General features: G+C 41.6%; 1 protein-coding gene across 1 annotated transcript in view; it reads left to right on the forward strand.

Moving 5' to 3' along the window:
* The first annotated feature begins 13,727 nt into the window (after positions 1-13,727).
* The window catches only part of ola1 (Obg-like ATPase 1), a 170,997-nt gene continuing 167,571 nt past the window's right edge, over positions 13,728-17,153 (forward strand). Inside the window, exons 1-2 of the mRNA XM_072261847.1 lie at positions 13,728-13,836; positions 14,267-14,382. Of these exons, the coding sequence (XP_072117948.1) occupies positions 14,282-14,382 (101 nt within the window). The 5' untranslated portion in view covers positions 13,728-13,836; positions 14,267-14,281. The remainder of the gene's footprint in view (positions 13,837-14,266; positions 14,383-17,153) is intronic.

The following is a 17,153-nucleotide window of genomic DNA, read 5'->3' on the forward strand; positions in this document are numbered from 1 at the left end:
TTTAGTACTTGCCAAGTACCCGGTCTGGGCCAGATGCTTTCCCTGGTTTCATCCTCCTGAAGACTGTTTGCATATCAGCTTCAGAGACTGGATCACTGGGGGCCATGGGAGTTTGTGATGGTTCCATGTTTTGATGGTCAAAGCGAGCATAGAAGGCATTTTCATCTGGGACTGAACCCTGTTGTCACCTACATTGCTTCATTTTACTTTACTCAAGGTGATAGCATTCAAGCCCTGCCTCAACTGTCAAGCATCCTCTGTTGATTCAAGTTTAGTCCGGAGGTGCCACTGTGCCTGTGAGATGGCTTTCTGGAGATCATACCTGGACCTCTTGTAACTTTCTTGGTCACTGGACTTGAATGCCTCTGATCTGGCCCTCAGTAGATTTCAGATCTCATGGTTCATCCAGGGCTTCCGGTTGGGGAAGAGTGAATGATTTTGTGGGGACACACTTGTCTACAACTGTCTTAATAAAGTCCATGACAACCGTGGTGTAGCCATTCAGATCCACAGAAGAGTCTTTGAACATGTCCAGTCCACTACCTCGAAGCTCCCCTGCCTCCCGCGACCAACTCTTTGTTGTTATAATCTCTGGAGCTTTGTTCTTAAGCCTCTGCCTGTGTGCAGGTAGGAGAAGTACAGCCAAGTGATCAGACTTACTGAAATGTGGTCTGGGCATGGAATGGAGGTATTCCCTTAGTATAGTAGTGGTCTTATGTGTTGGGACCTCTGGTACTACAGGTTATACGTTGATGGTAATTGGGCAGGGATTTCTTCAACCAAGCCTGGTTGAAGTCCCCGAGCATGATTTAAGATGCATTAGGATGGACTATTTCCCATTTGGAGTTAACAGTAAACAGTTCTAATTAATATCTCTCACTTCCTGAAGAATTTTTTTCATCTCACAAGATGACAAGATGACGAATTCTCTGAAGAAAAAATCACTCAATTGAGAAGTGCACTGTTTTGGGACTGGTGCCTGTCGTATACAGTACCCACACTCAGATGCTCACACTTCAGTAAGAAAGTTAATTGGATTTTTAGTTGTTGACTGAGATGTCAGAAGTGAGCAAGTACAAGTGGTGGAGCCAGGGACTGCAGTGTAAAGTCTGTGTTAAAGGGTGCAAAGCACAGCAGCGTGCTACTCATACCGAATCTCAGGAAAAGCAGAAACAAGTTCAAGAGATACTGGCAGGCATTTGAGCTACACTGGACATGTTTGCAGAGACCAGAGGAATCTGATTAGAGCAGAAAAAGCATGATGTCACTTTACTTTGGCCTTTATCTCTGTAAAGAATGGTTTCTCACATGGAGCATGAATCTGGCAATCACATAATTAGCCCAACTACATCATTCTGAGTATCAATTTGAATCCTTGGTAATATTTGAATACAGCAGACCAACACATAAGATTGGAATATGAGTAGCCATATCTACTTAAGAAAGAAAGATAATGTGCCTCTTAATGCAATAGATACTATGACTACCAAGGTCAACAGGATACACAACGATCTAATCTAAGGCATTCAGTACTTTATTGATTTGCAGCAATGTGAGAAGTGGTTAGTAATTTGTTCCTAGCAGGAGTGTGGAAGGGCTTTGGGTGGAGAAATAGTAATGAGGACATGAAAGTAGGGTCTCTGTAAGCTCTTTCACCTGCTCTATTTCTCCCCAACTCTTAAGGAGCTGCAAAGCTCTCTTGATAGTTGATGTCTAATAAAGCAGAACCTACATGAGTTTCAAAATTGGGAAAGTACCAAGCAAGAATATCTCGAGAATCTCATCAAAGGTTCCAGCAGTTAAAACCACGGAAACAGCACTACGTAAGAACTGCAAGGAAAACAGCATTCTATGTAATGTTAATTAGATTTCAATTCTTTTGGACTCAAAATTAATTTGTCGGTCTTGCATGGAAGATTTTCTATTCATGAATGTCATGAATGGTAAGGTGTGGATTAATACCAAGCATTGTTGACACATGGCTATTTGAAGGATTGATTTGCATTGGTGATTTCTGGAGGCAAAGTTGAGTGTGAAGGAGATCCCGGGTGCCTTGTAGCAAATGGGCGCCACTCTTTTCAACTTCTACAACTTCTTCCTCCTCATCCCTGCTCTTCCTTATCTTCTGCTCTCTCCTCATTCAGAGTTCTTCATTTCAGATTTCCACCACCAATTTTCACTGCTCAAAACTGTGTAGACTTTAGGGAACCCAACAGCTGCATATTAAAGAACATATCAAGATGACTGAAATGTGTCCGTAACAGGCTGATGAATTCCACAATCAAATTTATTGTTGCTGGCTGGGTTTGTTTATAACACATAGGCCTCATTGTTTAGTTTCCTCGTAGATGTTTATTGAGGGAGAATCCCTTGCTTCTGAGCATCCAGCTTAGAGGTGCAAAGACATCAAGGAGAATGGGTTACTCCAAGAAGAATGCTTCTTGACTGCTAACTGGGTACCTTGCTTGTGCCACATGGAGTCCGGAGGCAAAATTCAATCTCACTAAGATTTGGACCTGGTGCATGATCAATAATGCCACTGCATGAGTATTGTAATGTTGGAAAGCAAAAGGTAAAGGAGAAGGTCAATTATTTTAAAAAGTCACTTTTATATTTTTACTTAGTTCTTTGAAACTATTTTAAAATTTTGGTTAAAAATTAATACTTTTTAATTTGTAAACATTAATTCTTTCAATTTTAATCATATTGAAGATTCAGAAGGATAGATAGAAGTAAACACGATGGAAAATATCTTAAAGGTTTTGTAGCAAGGAGGGTGAGAACAAGCCTTTGCCAGTCAAAGCAGTTCATAGAGTTATACAGCTCAGAAACAAGCCCTTTGACCCAGTTTGTCAATATCAAACAAGGTGCCAACCTGAGATTACATTTGCCTGTGTGTGGCTCATATCACTAAAAACCTTTCTTATCAATGTACCTGTCTAAATGTCTTTAAAACATTGTAATTGTACTTGCCTCTACCACTTCCTCTGGTAGTCTTTATTCCTGAGTCGAGTCTTTTTACAAAACTAACTTGCTGCTGAGCGTACATGCTAACTTTTAGTGTAGCAGTACTATGGGAGTAGATTTTTCTTACTTCACCACCGCCATTCTTACAATCTGAAATCTGGGATGCCTTGAATTGGTGAGATTAATTATCCAAATCTGGTCGTGTAAGCATTGATTTATTATTGTCACATGTACTAGATGCAGTGAAAGGCCTTTTCTTTCATACTGTTTGCACAGATCAAATCATTACAGGTCCAGCTTTGAGCTAGCATAAGGCAAACCAATGCAAATTAAAGTGGAAAAGAGTGCAGTGCAGGTAAACAATAAGATCATAACAAGGTAGATTGTGAGGCCAAGAGTTCAATGCTTGGAGGCCGGCTGGGGTCTTCGAGGCCGGGGTTCTTGGAGCTTGGAGGCCGGCTGGGGTCTTCGAGGCTGGGGTTCTTGGAGCTTGGCTGCAGGATCTTCAAGGCCAAGGTTCTTGGAGCTTCTCCTGGGCAGGACGCGGAACTTCACCCCACAGAGGCAAGGACAGGGAGGGACGGACCCAACCGCAGGGTAACAGCAATCGGCCTGGCTTACCCGACAGAGGCAAGGAACAGGAAGGGACAGGACCAACCGCAGGGTAACAGCAATCGGCCTGGCTTACCCGACAGAGGCAAGGAACAGGAAGGGACAGAACCAACCGCAGGGTAATGGCAATCAGCCTGGCTTACCCGACGGAGACAAGGGGCAGGAAGGGACAGAACTAACTGCAGGGTAACAGCAATCGGCCTGGCTTACCCAACAGAGGCAAGGGACAGGAAGGGGCAGAACCAACCACAGGGTAACGGCAATTACGGCCTGGCTTACCCAACGGAGGCTCAATCCAGCGTGGCTCTGAGTCTCAGGGCAGCCAGCAACCTTGTCTGGCTACAGAAATGGCTGAATCCATACCATGATGACTACTCCGACAAGTGGCATCAAGGCTCCATGAAGCGGTGGTCCTCCAACCAGGCCTAGAGGTCATGAATAGTTTCACTAGCCTTCCATCAGCAAGTTGCTCCAAGGGGGACTGACAAGACAAACCAGCAGCCCACACTCAACCCCAAGGCCACTTATATTCCAAGCCCCAAGATGGGAATCAGTTGCCTATGATTAACTCAACCAAATGAGGGACATCTGGAAGACCCGGAGTCCTGAGTCCACGGACCGGACCGTGAACCGGAATGCGGACTTCACGGACCGGACCATGGCAGTCATTGGTGTTTTCTTTTATATTATTGGCTAATTTCCCTTCGTATTTCATCTTTTCTCTCCTTATGGATTTTTAGTTGCCTTCTGTTGGTTTTTAAAAGCTTCCCACTCCTCCAACTTCACATAATTATTTGCTATGTTATATGCTCTCTCTTTTGCTCTTATGCTGTCTTTGACTTCTGTTGTTAGCCATGGTTGTGTCATATCCCTTTACAATAGTTCTTTATCTTTGTAATGTAGTTATACTGCACCTTCCGAACTGGTCCCAGAAACTCCAGCCACTGCTGTTCTGCCATCATCCCAGCAAGTGTCCTCTTCTAATCAACTTTAGCCATCTCCTCTCTCATGTCTCTGTAATTCCCTTTACTCCACTGCAATATTGATAGATCTGACTTTAGCTTCTCCCTCTCAAACTGCAGGGTGAATGCTATCATATTATGATCACTGCCTCCTAATTGTTCCTTTACCTTAAGCTCCATGACCAAGACTGGTTCATTGCACAACATCTGATCCCAACTAGCCTTTCCCCAGTGGGTTTAAGCACAAGCTACTCCAATAAGCCATTTTGTAGGCATTCTACAAATTTCCTCTCTTGGAATCCAGCACCAACCTGATTTTCCAAATCTACCTGCATTTTGAAATCCCCCATGACTATTGTAACATTGTCCTTTTACATGCCTTTTTAATCCCCTGTTCTAATTTGTATCCCACATTTGACTACTGTTCAGAGGGCTGTATGTAACTCCCATTAGGGTCTTTTTACCATTGGAGTTTCTTAACTCCACCCACAAAGATTCTATATCTTCTGATAAATGACCTTTGGATACAGAGTGTATCCTTGGATGTTAAGTTCCCAACTATGGGCTTCTTTCAGCCACGACTCAGTGATGCCCACAACATCATAATTGCTAATCTTTAACTGCGCTACAAGATAATCTATCTTATTCTGTATGCAGCCTGCATTCAAATATAACACTTTTTTTCCTGTCATCACCCTTTTCGATTTTGCCCCCATGTTACATTTCAACTCATCCCACTGACTGCAATTTTGCCCTATCATCTGCCTGTCCTTCCTCACAGTCTCACTACACACTGCATCTACTTGTATACCTACTGTCCCATAGTCAGCCCTATCACACCAGTTCCTATCCCTCTGCCAAATTAGCTTAAGCCCTCCCCAACAGCCCTAGCAATGATGTTCTGTTGCTTAAGAAAGGCTCTAATAATAAGCTGGGAAATTGTAGGTCTGTGAGTCTGACATCAGCATTGTGTAAGGGATTAGAAGGTATTCCAAGAGACCGGATATGTAAATATGGTATTTTGCAAAGATACAGGGGCTGATTAGGGATAGTCAACATGGCTTTGTTCATGGTAGGTCATGTCTAACCAATCTTAAAGAGTTTTTCGAGGAAGTTGCCAGGAAAGTTGATGAAGGCAAGGCAATGGATGTTGTCTACATGGACTTTTGCAAGGCCTTTGAAGAGGCCCAGCATGGGAGGTTGGCTCAGTTGCTTGGCATTCAGGATGTGATAGTAAATTGGATTAGACTTTGGCTTTGCAGGAGAAGCCAGAGGGTGGAAGTAGATGTTGCTTCTGACTGGGAGGCCTGTGACTGTAAGGATCAGTGCTGGGTCCATTATGGTTTCTCTTCTCTATCAATGATCCAGATGATAATATGCTAAACTGGATTAGTAAATTTGCAGATGACAGCAAGATTGGGGCATAGTAGAGAGCGAGGAAGGCTATCAAAGCTTGCAGCAGCATCTGTACCAGTTGGAAAAATGGGTTGAGGAAGGGCTGATGGAATTTAATGCAGACAAGTGTGAAGTGTTACACTTTGGGAGGCAAACCAGGGTAGGAATTGCTTGGTGAGCATTTGGGCACTGAAGAGACAGAGGGACCTGGGAATACAGAAACATTATTTCTTCAAAGTGGTGTCAGAAATAGACAAGGTTGTAAAGAGAACTTTTGGCACATTGGCCTTCATAAATCAAAATACTGAGGACAGAAGTTGGGATGTTATGTTGAAGTTGTATAAGATGTTGGTGAGGCCTAATTTGGAGTATTGTGTGTAATTCTGATAACATACCTGCAGGAAAGATATCAATAAGATTGAAAGAGTACAGAGAAAATTTACAAGGATGTTGCCAGGATATGAAAACCTGAGTTATAGGAAAAGGTAGAACAGGTTAAAACTTTATTCCCTAGAGCATAGGAGAATGAGGGGGATTTGTCAACGTGCCATGCCTACATTGTAATTTATATTGTATCTCACCATTCCTTCTGCCAAAATAGATTATATTTGCATTTCTCTATATTAAACTTCACCTGACTTGTCCACTCAGTCTTCTAGTTCATTTATATAATTTATCTGTCACTTTTCACCTCACTGGTGACAATACCCCCAAAACTTTTGCCAAATATAAATTTTGATTTTTTTCGAATGCAACCCCATGTCTATGCCATTAATATAGTTTGAAAAGCACTGACTGCTATTTCAGGTGTGCATTTAAAGCTTAATCAGTGAACTAGTCAGCACAGAACAGCTGCCATTGCACTGTAGGAAGAAGCAAACTGACGAGCCTTGTGTTAATATGAGGTGGGAGAAAATCCAGCAAGTGATTTGCAGAAGCATTAAACAATAGGAAGAAATCTACAGTCCATAATTAATCTGGTACACTAACAAAACAATGTAGATCACCTGGAGACACAAAAGACTGCAGATGCTGGAATCAGGAGCAACAAACAGTCCTGGTGTGCGGTTTCAACCCAAAATGTCGACAGTTTCTTTCCTCCCACAGCTGCTGCTCAAATCAGAGTTCTTCCAACTGAATGTTTGAAAAAAGATTTAAAATCATGTTTTAAAATTTTACTTCATTTGATACTTGAATAACAAAGCTACACAGGAATAATAATGTAACACACAAAATGCCAAAGGAGCTCAGCAGGCCAGGCAGCATCTATGGAAAAGAGTGAACAGTTGGCGTTTCGGTTGAGACACTTCATCGGGACTGGGAGCTTGGCAGGCACAAGGGGCTGTAGACGTTGCAATGTAGAGCAATAAACAATGTGCTGGAAGAAGTCAGCAGGTTGAGCAGAACCAATGGGAGGAAAGGAAATGTCAACGTTTCAGGTTGAAACCCTCAGGACTGAGTGGAAAGACGAGATGGCCAGTAGAAGGAGGCAAAGGAGTAGAGAAGAAAGGATTCTGTGGTGATTGGTGGACTGAGAAAGGATGTAAGATGACTGGCAGTTGGTTCCAGCTGAGCAGAATTGGAGCTGGAGAACAGCGGCAGGTGAATGATAGATAGAAGGAGACGAGGAGAGGGAGAGAGAAAAGGGAAATAAAAATAATGGAGCAAGGTGGGGTGAGAGAAGTGTGGAGATAAGTGACAGCTGTGAGAGCAGGGGTCCCCAAGCTTTTTTATGCCATAGACCCCTACTATTAACTGAGGGGTCCATGGACCCCAGTTGGGAACCCCTGTGCTGGGGGGAGATGAGCAGGAACACAAAGTGCTAGGAGTGATAAATAAAGGAGGTGAAAATGGGAACCATTAGGGGAGAGGTGACTGTTTGTTGGGGGGACAGGGGTGCAGACACCTATGTGTGAATGAGTGGATGGAGTTAAGAGGAAGAGAGGGATGGTAGGTGAAGGGCAGGCTGGGGTTTGTGTGGGAATAGGACAAAAATAGTAGAACTGGAGGAGAATCAGAAGGACTGGGAGAAGAAGTTGTGTGGTGGGAGAGAGAAGTTGTTGGTGGGAGGGAAAAGGAGGGAGGAGGAAGAAAGAAGGATAAAATGGGGTTACCTAAAATTGGAAGACTCCATATCTATGCCACTAGTTGGAGACTACCTGGGTAGAATATAAGATGATGTTCCTCCTGTTTACATTGGCCTTAATCCTTATAGTGGAGAAGGCCAAGGATGGACAGGTCAGTGTGGGAATGGGAAGGAGAATTTAATTGGTTTGTAACTGGGAACTCAGGATGGTCATTACTGACTGAGTGTAGGTGTTCTGTAAAACAGTTACCCACTCTGTGATTGTCCTTGCTGTTGTAGAAGAGGCCATATTGGGAACACTAAATGCAGTGAACGAGGTTGGAGGAGACGCATGTGAACCTTTGCTTCACCTGGAAAAACTGTTGAGATCACTGAATGGTGGTGAGGGATGATGTGTAAGGACATCTACTGTGAAAGCAGGGAGAACTGCTAGGAGTCAGGGCAGGATAGATGTGGAAAAGTCACGGAGGGAGTGGCACCTTGCAAAGGCAGAAAGGAGTGGGGAGGAGTAGATGTGACTGTTGGTGGGATCTTGTTGCAGCTGATAAAAAAGGCAAAGGATGGTTCATAGCATAAAGGGTCAGGAGTAGGGGAACTCCATCTCTGGTTCTGTCTGGGAGAAGGCTAAGTGAGAGCAGAAACACAAGAAACAGAGGAGATGCGAGATTGGGGTCTGTCAACTGTAGCAGAAGGGACGCCACACTTCCCGACATAGGAGGACATTTCAGATGTCCTGGAATGGAATGTTTCATCTTCAGAGCAGATGCAGCAGAGATGGAGAAACTAGGAGAAAGAAATGGCAATCTTACAAGAGACAGACTGAACCTCTTCCCACCCTAAGCAGCTGTGGGAATCCATGAGACCATAAGACATAGGGGCAGAATTGAGGCCATTTAGACCTATGAGTGTGCTCCACCATCGATTATGGCTGATTCATTATTCCCTCTCAATCCCATTCAAAGTTCAAAGTAAATTTATTATCAAAGTTTGTATACGTCACCATTTTTCAGCCTGAGATTCAGTGTCTTGCAGGCATTCATGGTAGAACAAAGCAATACGATAGAATCAAAGAGAAACTACACACAATGAATGACAAGCAACCAATGTGCAAAAGAATACAAACTCTGAAGATACAAAAAAACTACGACTACAAATAATAATAATAAATAAGTTGTGTGATCACTTGTCAAGTATAATGTTCTCCAAAGGGTCCTCTGGTGGCTGTAGAGGCTGATCCAGGATCTATATTGCTGGGATTTTAGGGTAGATTCCCTTCATAGACTAGTCCAGTGTGTGACTTTGTATAACATGGGGACGCTGATGCATGAGCAGCCACCACAGGTCCTTGACAGATCAGGGTCAGGATCCATGGCATAGAACACAAGACGATTTGGGATCCTTCACTCCTGCAGCCTTCCTCCACCTTCATTGCTATTGTGATGTCTCATCATCTTCCTCCAGCTCCACCATTGAGGTCTTGGATGGATTGGGACTTCATCTGGAACTCACCTTCACCTTACCACCATGGGTGACCCTACCAGAGTGAAGTGGCAGACGGCATCACTCTTAGGGTGTCAGGAACTCACAGATCTTTCCACTATAACAAGATGATGATCCTTAGAGAAGTGTAATAAATTAAATAATACTGAGATCATGAGTTCAGTATTATTATCCTGCTTTCTCCCCGTAACCTTTGGCACCCCTACTAACCAAGATCCTGTCAATCTCTGCTTTAAATATATCCATTGAGTTGGCCTCCACAGCAGTCTGTGACAATGAATTTCACAGATTCATCACCCTCTGGCTAAATAATTACTCTTTCATTTCCGTTCTAAAGGAATGTCCTTTTATTCAGAGGCCATGCCCTCTGATTCCAGATCCTCCCATTACTGGAAAGATCCTATCCACGTCCACTCTATCCGAATGGTCAATATTCAGTAGATCTCAATGACATCCTTCTAAACTCCAGCAAGTACAGGCCTAGAGCCATCAGACGCTCCTCTTTATTTCTTTCATCCCCATAAATATCTTCAGAACCCTCTCCAATGCCAGCATATCCTTCAATATTGGACCCTAAACTGTTCACAATTCTGCAAATGTGATCCGGCAACGTTGAAGATGGTGTGTTTATAGTAAATATCGGTGGTTAGTCTGCCTCCTGAGATAGAGGCAAAGAGATCTAGAAAAAGGAGTGAAGAGTCAGAAATGGTCCATGTGAGTGTGAGAGCAGGGTGGAAGCTGGTGGTGAAGGTGATAAAATTGATGAGTTATACAGGGATGCAAGAAGCAGCATCTTTTCAGTCATCAATGAAAGAAAGAGTTGGGAAGTTGTACTGGAGAAGGTTTGGAATAGGGACTGTTCCACCATGACTATTGTCCAGTAGCACTCACATCTAAGATGATGAAAAGTTTTGAGATATTGGTCATGGCAAGAATCAACTCTGGCCTCAGCAAGGACCCGGACCCACTGCAATTTGCCTATCGCCACAATAGGTCTATGGAGGACATGATCTCATTGGCTCTCCACATGGCCTTGGATCACCCAATCAAAATATCTATGTCAGGATGCTGTTTGGTGACTACAGCACAGCATTTAACATAATCATTCCTACAGTTCTGATTGAAAATCTCCAGAACCTGGGCATCTGTACCTCTCTCTGCAAATGGATCCTTGACTTCCTAACCTGAAGACCATAAACTGTGTGGATTGGGAATAACATCTCCACCTTGCTGACAATCAACACTTACCCCACCGCTCTATTCTCTTTGCACCCATGGCTGTGTGGCTAGGCTCAGCTCAAATACCATCTATAATATTGCTGACAATACAACCATTGTTGGCAGAACCTTGGATGGTGATGAGAAGGCATGCAGGAGCAAGATATACCAGCTAGTTAAGTGGTGCCGCAGCAATGGCCTTGCACTCAGTGTCAGTGAGATAAGAACTGATTGTGGATTTCAGAAAGGGTCAGATGAGGTAATACAGACAAGTCCTCATTAAGGGATCAGAAGTGGGGAGAGTGAGCAATTTCAAGTTCCTGAGTGTCATTATCTTTCAGTACCTAATCTGGACCCAACATATTGATGCAGCTATAAAGAAGGCACGACAGCAGCTATATTTCATTAGGAGTTTGAGGAGATTTGATTTGTTACCAATAACTCTCACAAATTTCTACAGATGTACCGTGGAAAGCATTCTGCATCACCCTCTGGTATGGGAGGGCTACTGCACAAGATCAAAGTAAGTTGTAGAAAATGGTAAGATTAGTCAGCTCTATCACGAGCACTGGTCTCCCTACTATCCAGGACATCTTCAAGGAGCAGTGCCTCAGAAAGGCAGCATCCATCATGAATGACTCCCACCACCAAGGACATGCCCTCTTGTTATTGCTACCATCAGGAAGGAAATACAGAATCCTGAAGGCGCATACTCAGTGATTCAGTAACAGCTTCTTTCCTTCTGCTGTCCGATTTCTAAATGGATATTGAATCCATGAACACTACCTCACTACTTTTTTATTTCTATTTTTTTTGCACAACTTATTTAACTATATATGTATTTACTTACTGAAATTCAGTGTTTTTTCTCTCTGTGACCATGTATTGCATTGTACTGCTGTCACAAAGTTAACAAATTTCAAGATATTGAACATGATTCTGATTCTGCAAACAATGAAAAGACAGTATTGCTTATTCAATGAGATAAATACAGATTCCTCCATCATTCCAAAAGATACTATTTAAATTCACGCCAGTTAGAAATTGATCACATCATGGATTAATCTGATACTGGACATAAATTTGGGAACAAGGAAACAGGAACAAGTGTAGGGTTAGCATGTGAATTCTTAATATCACATTGGCCAGAACAATCAGAAAATAAGAAATAACTGAAATAGATGCCATTTAAGCTTGCTTCTCCAGCCATAAAATCATAGCTGATCTTCTACCTCAATGCTCTTTTCCTGCTCTGACTTCATCTCCCTTGATTTCCTTGGTGTCAAGGAACTTATCAATCAATGCATTCGAGGTCTGAACCTCCACAACCTGCTGGGTTAGTGAATTCCAACAAATTACCTGAGTTTTGAAATTTCCCATGTCTTATTCTGAGATGATGAAGCCTGGTTCAAGGTGTCTCAGTGAGAAAACAACCCCCTTTCATCCAGTCTTGTATGAATTTTCTAAGTTTCAATAAGATTCCCTTTGGGAATACAGGACTATAATATAACGATATGAGACCTGGAACTCGTTGGGTAAGTATACCAAAACCGTGCACACACAATTGAGAAATGAAAACCTTCAAATGATTATTTGGTTTTGTTAAAACAAATTCTTTCTATCAGCACAGGTGCTGTTTGATCTGATGGGTATTTCTGGCATTTAAGACAATTACTTAAGTTAGCACACATGGCAGCTGCATTTTGTTTATTTATGGTTATAGTGTGGAATAGGATCTTTTGACCCATCAAGCTGTTGGCCACCAAGCAGCCCCTGACTTAACCCTATCCTAATCACAGGACAATTTACAATGACCAATTAACGTACCACCTAGTAGATCTTTGGACTGTGAGAGAAATCCGGAATAAACCCAAGCAGTCACAGATAGAATGTACAGATTGTGGCAGGAATTGAACCTGTGCCACTGGTACTGTGAAACATTGGGTGCTAACCATTACGGGACTGTGCCACCCCAAAATCTTAGGAACATAGAATTGGCTTAATAGCCCTATGTATTCACTGGAATGTCCAGCAGGAAAGCAAACACTAAGTTACGCAATAGTTTTATAAATAAAAATGCCTTTGTCTGTGAATTGGAACACTTGCCTCACCTGGTTTCACCTACCATCTGCCAATGTGCTCCAATACCCCCGACCGCACCTTCCCCCTTCCTCTTTAGTCCTGATGAAGGGTCGCGGCCCAAAACTCGACTGTTTAACTCCACAGATGCCGCCTGACCCGCTGAGTTTCTCCAGCATTTTGATGTGTTGCTCTGGCTTTCCAGCATCTGCAGAATCTCTTGTGCTCCTAACACAAGAGTTGTGGTGGTTCAGAGGAGTAGTCAAGTTTGCGTTTTATGTCGCGGAGTGAAATTTTTGCCCTCTGTTACTCTCCCTTGCAAACTTCCCGGACGAAGTGCTTGCAGAAAGTGAATTCTTCTCTGTAAACAAGGGCTTTTGTGGCAACGGGACAGAGGTAGGGACAAAAGGCAATACAAATTTTATTTTGACAGTGTTCGGATGAATTATGTGTCTACTTAACTTATTTTATCATAGATTAAAATACAGCTTTGTTGTGTAAATCTAAATACTTAAAATATTGACAAGTGAGTAACATTTAACGGACCACAAACGAGTTGGGATTACATATGATTTTATTGGGGTTTAGCCCGTCGAAAACAAATTTAGTCCTTTCCTTTTTCACCAGCGCAAATCATCTAATTTTATATATATATATATATATATATACTGTAGTAATCAAAGGAAACAACTTTGTAGCAACATGGAGTCGTTATTAGTTTACTCTCTGAGTAATCAACGGGAGATTTTTTTTCCCCCTCACATTATTTCTTTCCAGCCTTTCTCTGTTTTTATCTTCCCACAACGCTTCCTTTCTCCTTAAATGAGTTACTTCTGCCGGAATTTCAAATGGGCTGATGTTAGCCAATGGGCAGGTGCCGTGTGCGCATGCTCCAGGCTGCGGCTGCCGGAGCCCCTCCCCCTCTGGCCGGTCGGCGCGTGCAGTGTGCGGAGCGACTGTCCGTTTGAGTTTTATTAGAACAGTTCAGTCCTCAGACACGACCCGCTGTTTTATCAGGTGAAGCCGATGTTTCGCTGCTTTTGTAGTTGTGCTCGCATCTAAGCCTGGCGGCGTTCGCTTGTTTTTTTTTAAAAAAAGACTAAGATATTGTCCAGGCCTTGCAGCTTCAGTGAGCGGGCCTGCACCTCCTGGCAGATCTGATGAAACAAGAATTAACTCATTGGTGCAGCTGCTGTGCGAGAGGTGAACTAAAAGACTCAGTTTCTAAAGGTGAAATGTCAGCATTCAGCTGTGAACAGGTTATAAATAGAATGAGTCTTCTGGAGGCTACTCAGACTTCTTAAATAGGGAGCAATCTATAGCTTTACTTAATTAGACTTTCACTATTAGTGATAAATTCTGGTATTTAATTATCAGTAGTTCACTGATATGTTAAATACGTTCCAAATTATCGGAAGCTTATAACGCAATTGTTATATTTTTACAGTTCGTCTTTTGGAAGATGCCTCCAAAAAAGGCAGACGGTGAAGTGAAATTACCACCCATCATTGGAAGATTTGGTACTTCTTTGAAAATTGGCATTGTTGGTTTACCAAATGTAGGGTAAGTTAAGTTTTATGGTGATGTGATCTGGCCTGAATTATATTAACGTTGAGAAGTGTTCATGCTAGACTTAAATTAGCAATAGTTCAGTATCATTGCAAGATGAGGATTAATAGATTTGATTAATGCTGTTCAGTATTTCATGAAAAATATACTTGTCCAACCAAAGGTTGTTTAACTTCTAATAGAAACACAATTTCCTTGAAGTTTATTTAGCTTCTTAGTGGGAGTTGTAAACTAATTACTAGCTTCTCCCTATTCTTTTGTGAACTGGGCTACTTACTAGTGAACTGGTAATTTAACTTACTGTTAAAATAATAAGATAGTCTGGTGATTTGTACTGTATTAGATAATATGACTAATTTTATTTATTATATAAAATGCTTTAATTATACTTACTGTATTTCTTAAGGAATACTTAGATTTTTATTTAAAAGCAAATAATTTTGGAAATAGAGGCAAAAAGAAGGATGTCTTGCTACTTCATTCACAGCAAAATAAGTTTGGGAAGTATTTTGTGTATAGACTGTTCTTCATTATTATTATTAGTATTATCATTATAACAATCTTGTAATATATGCAGGACAGATGATGGGAGTATAAATACAACTGGACTAGAAATGCCCAGGCATCATCCCTGATGAAGATGGCAGAGTTTGTTATCGAAATGTTGGTTGTAATTGATACTTGTACCCAGAGTTTATTTGTCATATATGCTGGGAGAGCACTAGATGCTTTTTCAATCCTGTAACATTAGGAGAACAGTGATCTAGATTATATTAAGATTCTATGTGGATTTTGAAAGTAAGATGTTGGACGTAAAAGTCATTGCTTTTGGCAGGGAAAAACAAGCGATTAAAGGCATTGGTAGGGTATGTGGGTATTTGGTTAATAATTGTAAAGTGCTGCTTTGTATTTAAAGGGCTAGTGGGGGGGACTAAATTGTCGAGGGGAGTAGAAACGGAAAAAAAATGGAAGGATGCAAGGAATGGAGGAAATGCGTGTGAAAACAATGGAAATAGAAAAAGGATCTTGTGCTATCTTGGAGTATATGATGCATAAACTTGTCTTGGACTTCCAGTCGATTTTAACTGAAGTTTTGATGACAAACTCTGCCATCTTCATCAGGGATGATGCCTAGGCATGTCTAGTGTGGGATGGACGATGGGGATGTGTGTGTATGTGTACGTATGTATGTGTGTGTGTGTATATATATATATATATATATATATACATACACACACACACACACACACGCACACACACACAACTGGACTAGACGAGACGTGCCTAGGCATCATCTCTGAAGGAGGCAGAGTTTGTCATCGAAATGTTGGTTAAAATTGATACATGTACAGAAGCCCAAGAAGGATTGCCGTAATATTTCTGTGGTGCCTAACTTGTTAGAAATTGTTTACCCTGCTCTGTCACATGTAAATAAAGTAAAAGCCAAAGAGTATAGAAAGGCATTTAATAAAACACTATTTCTTATTTTTTAAAAGGTTTGGATGAGCTTCCAAAATAAGAGAAATATAGTTCTGCTGCTTTGTCATAATCATGTCTGACATTTTGGATGAGCAATCAAAGTGGCAAGTTGCTTGAATTAAATAGTGTGTGTCATTGCTTCGAGTAGAATTAAAGTGCATGTATTTTTTTTATTTGAGGCACGTCACGCGATTAGAAAACATTTTTCTTCTCTTGTCAATGATTAATAGTAACATGTTGTTATATATACTACTGGCAGTCAATTATTGCCCAAAATATATGTCCAAGAGTCGATGGTGATGAGACCTACTTTAATCATGTTGCACTCCTTATGAAGGAAAATCCATGGTGCTGTTGTTGCTAAATTCCCATAATTAGTGATGACAGATTAGTGATATATTTTCATGTAAGAATAGTGTTTAATTTGAAACTTGATGTTGTTCATGTGGATCTGCTCTCAGTCTTTTATGAGGTAGGGGAGTGTGTGTGTTTTCAGTGTGGTCAATGGAGTGCAAGTCAAATAGGCTGCTTTACTCTGGACTTACTTAGTCATAGAGGTAAACAGCTTGGAAACGAGCCTTTTGGCCCAACCGGTCCATGCTGACCAAGATGGCAATGTAGTCCCATTTGCCAATGTATAGCCCATAACCTAAACTTTTACAATTTGTGTACCTGTCCACAGACTTTTAAAAGTTGTTAATGTATGACCCTCAACCACTTCCTCTGTCAGCTCATTCCATATTGGTTCCACCATTTGTGTGCTTAACCAAAAAAGTTACACCTCAAGTTCCTATTAAATCTTTCTACTCTCACCTTTAACATATATCCTCTAGCTCTTAATTTCCCAACTCTAGGAAGAAGACTTAAATGCATTTACCCTGTCTATGCCCCTTATAATTTTCTACTTTGTGAAGTCACCTCTGTCTCAAGAAATAAAGTCCTACAAACACAAAAGCTACAGATGCAGGAAATCCAAAGAAACACACACAAAATGCTGGAAGAACTCAGCAGCCAAGCAGCATCTATGGAAAAGAGTAAACAGCGGTCGTTTCGGCCCGAGACCCTTCATTAAATCTTAGCTTGTTTAACCTCTTCCTATAACTCATTCCCTCAAGTCCTGGTAGCACCCTTATAAATCTTTTCTGCACTTCTTCCAGTCTAATCTTAAATTCCAGTTCAACATCTTTAGTATAGCAGGGCAACCAAAACTGAACACAATATTCCAAATACAGCGTCACCAGCATCCTGGACAAACTCTCCATGATCTCCCAAGTGTCATGATTTAT

This window comes from Mobula birostris, chromosome 6 (assembly GCF_030028105.1).
Source record: "Mobula birostris isolate sMobBir1 chromosome 6, sMobBir1.hap1, whole genome shotgun sequence".
Taxonomy (NCBI): Eukaryota; Metazoa; Chordata; class Chondrichthyes; order Myliobatiformes; family Myliobatidae; genus Mobula; species Mobula birostris.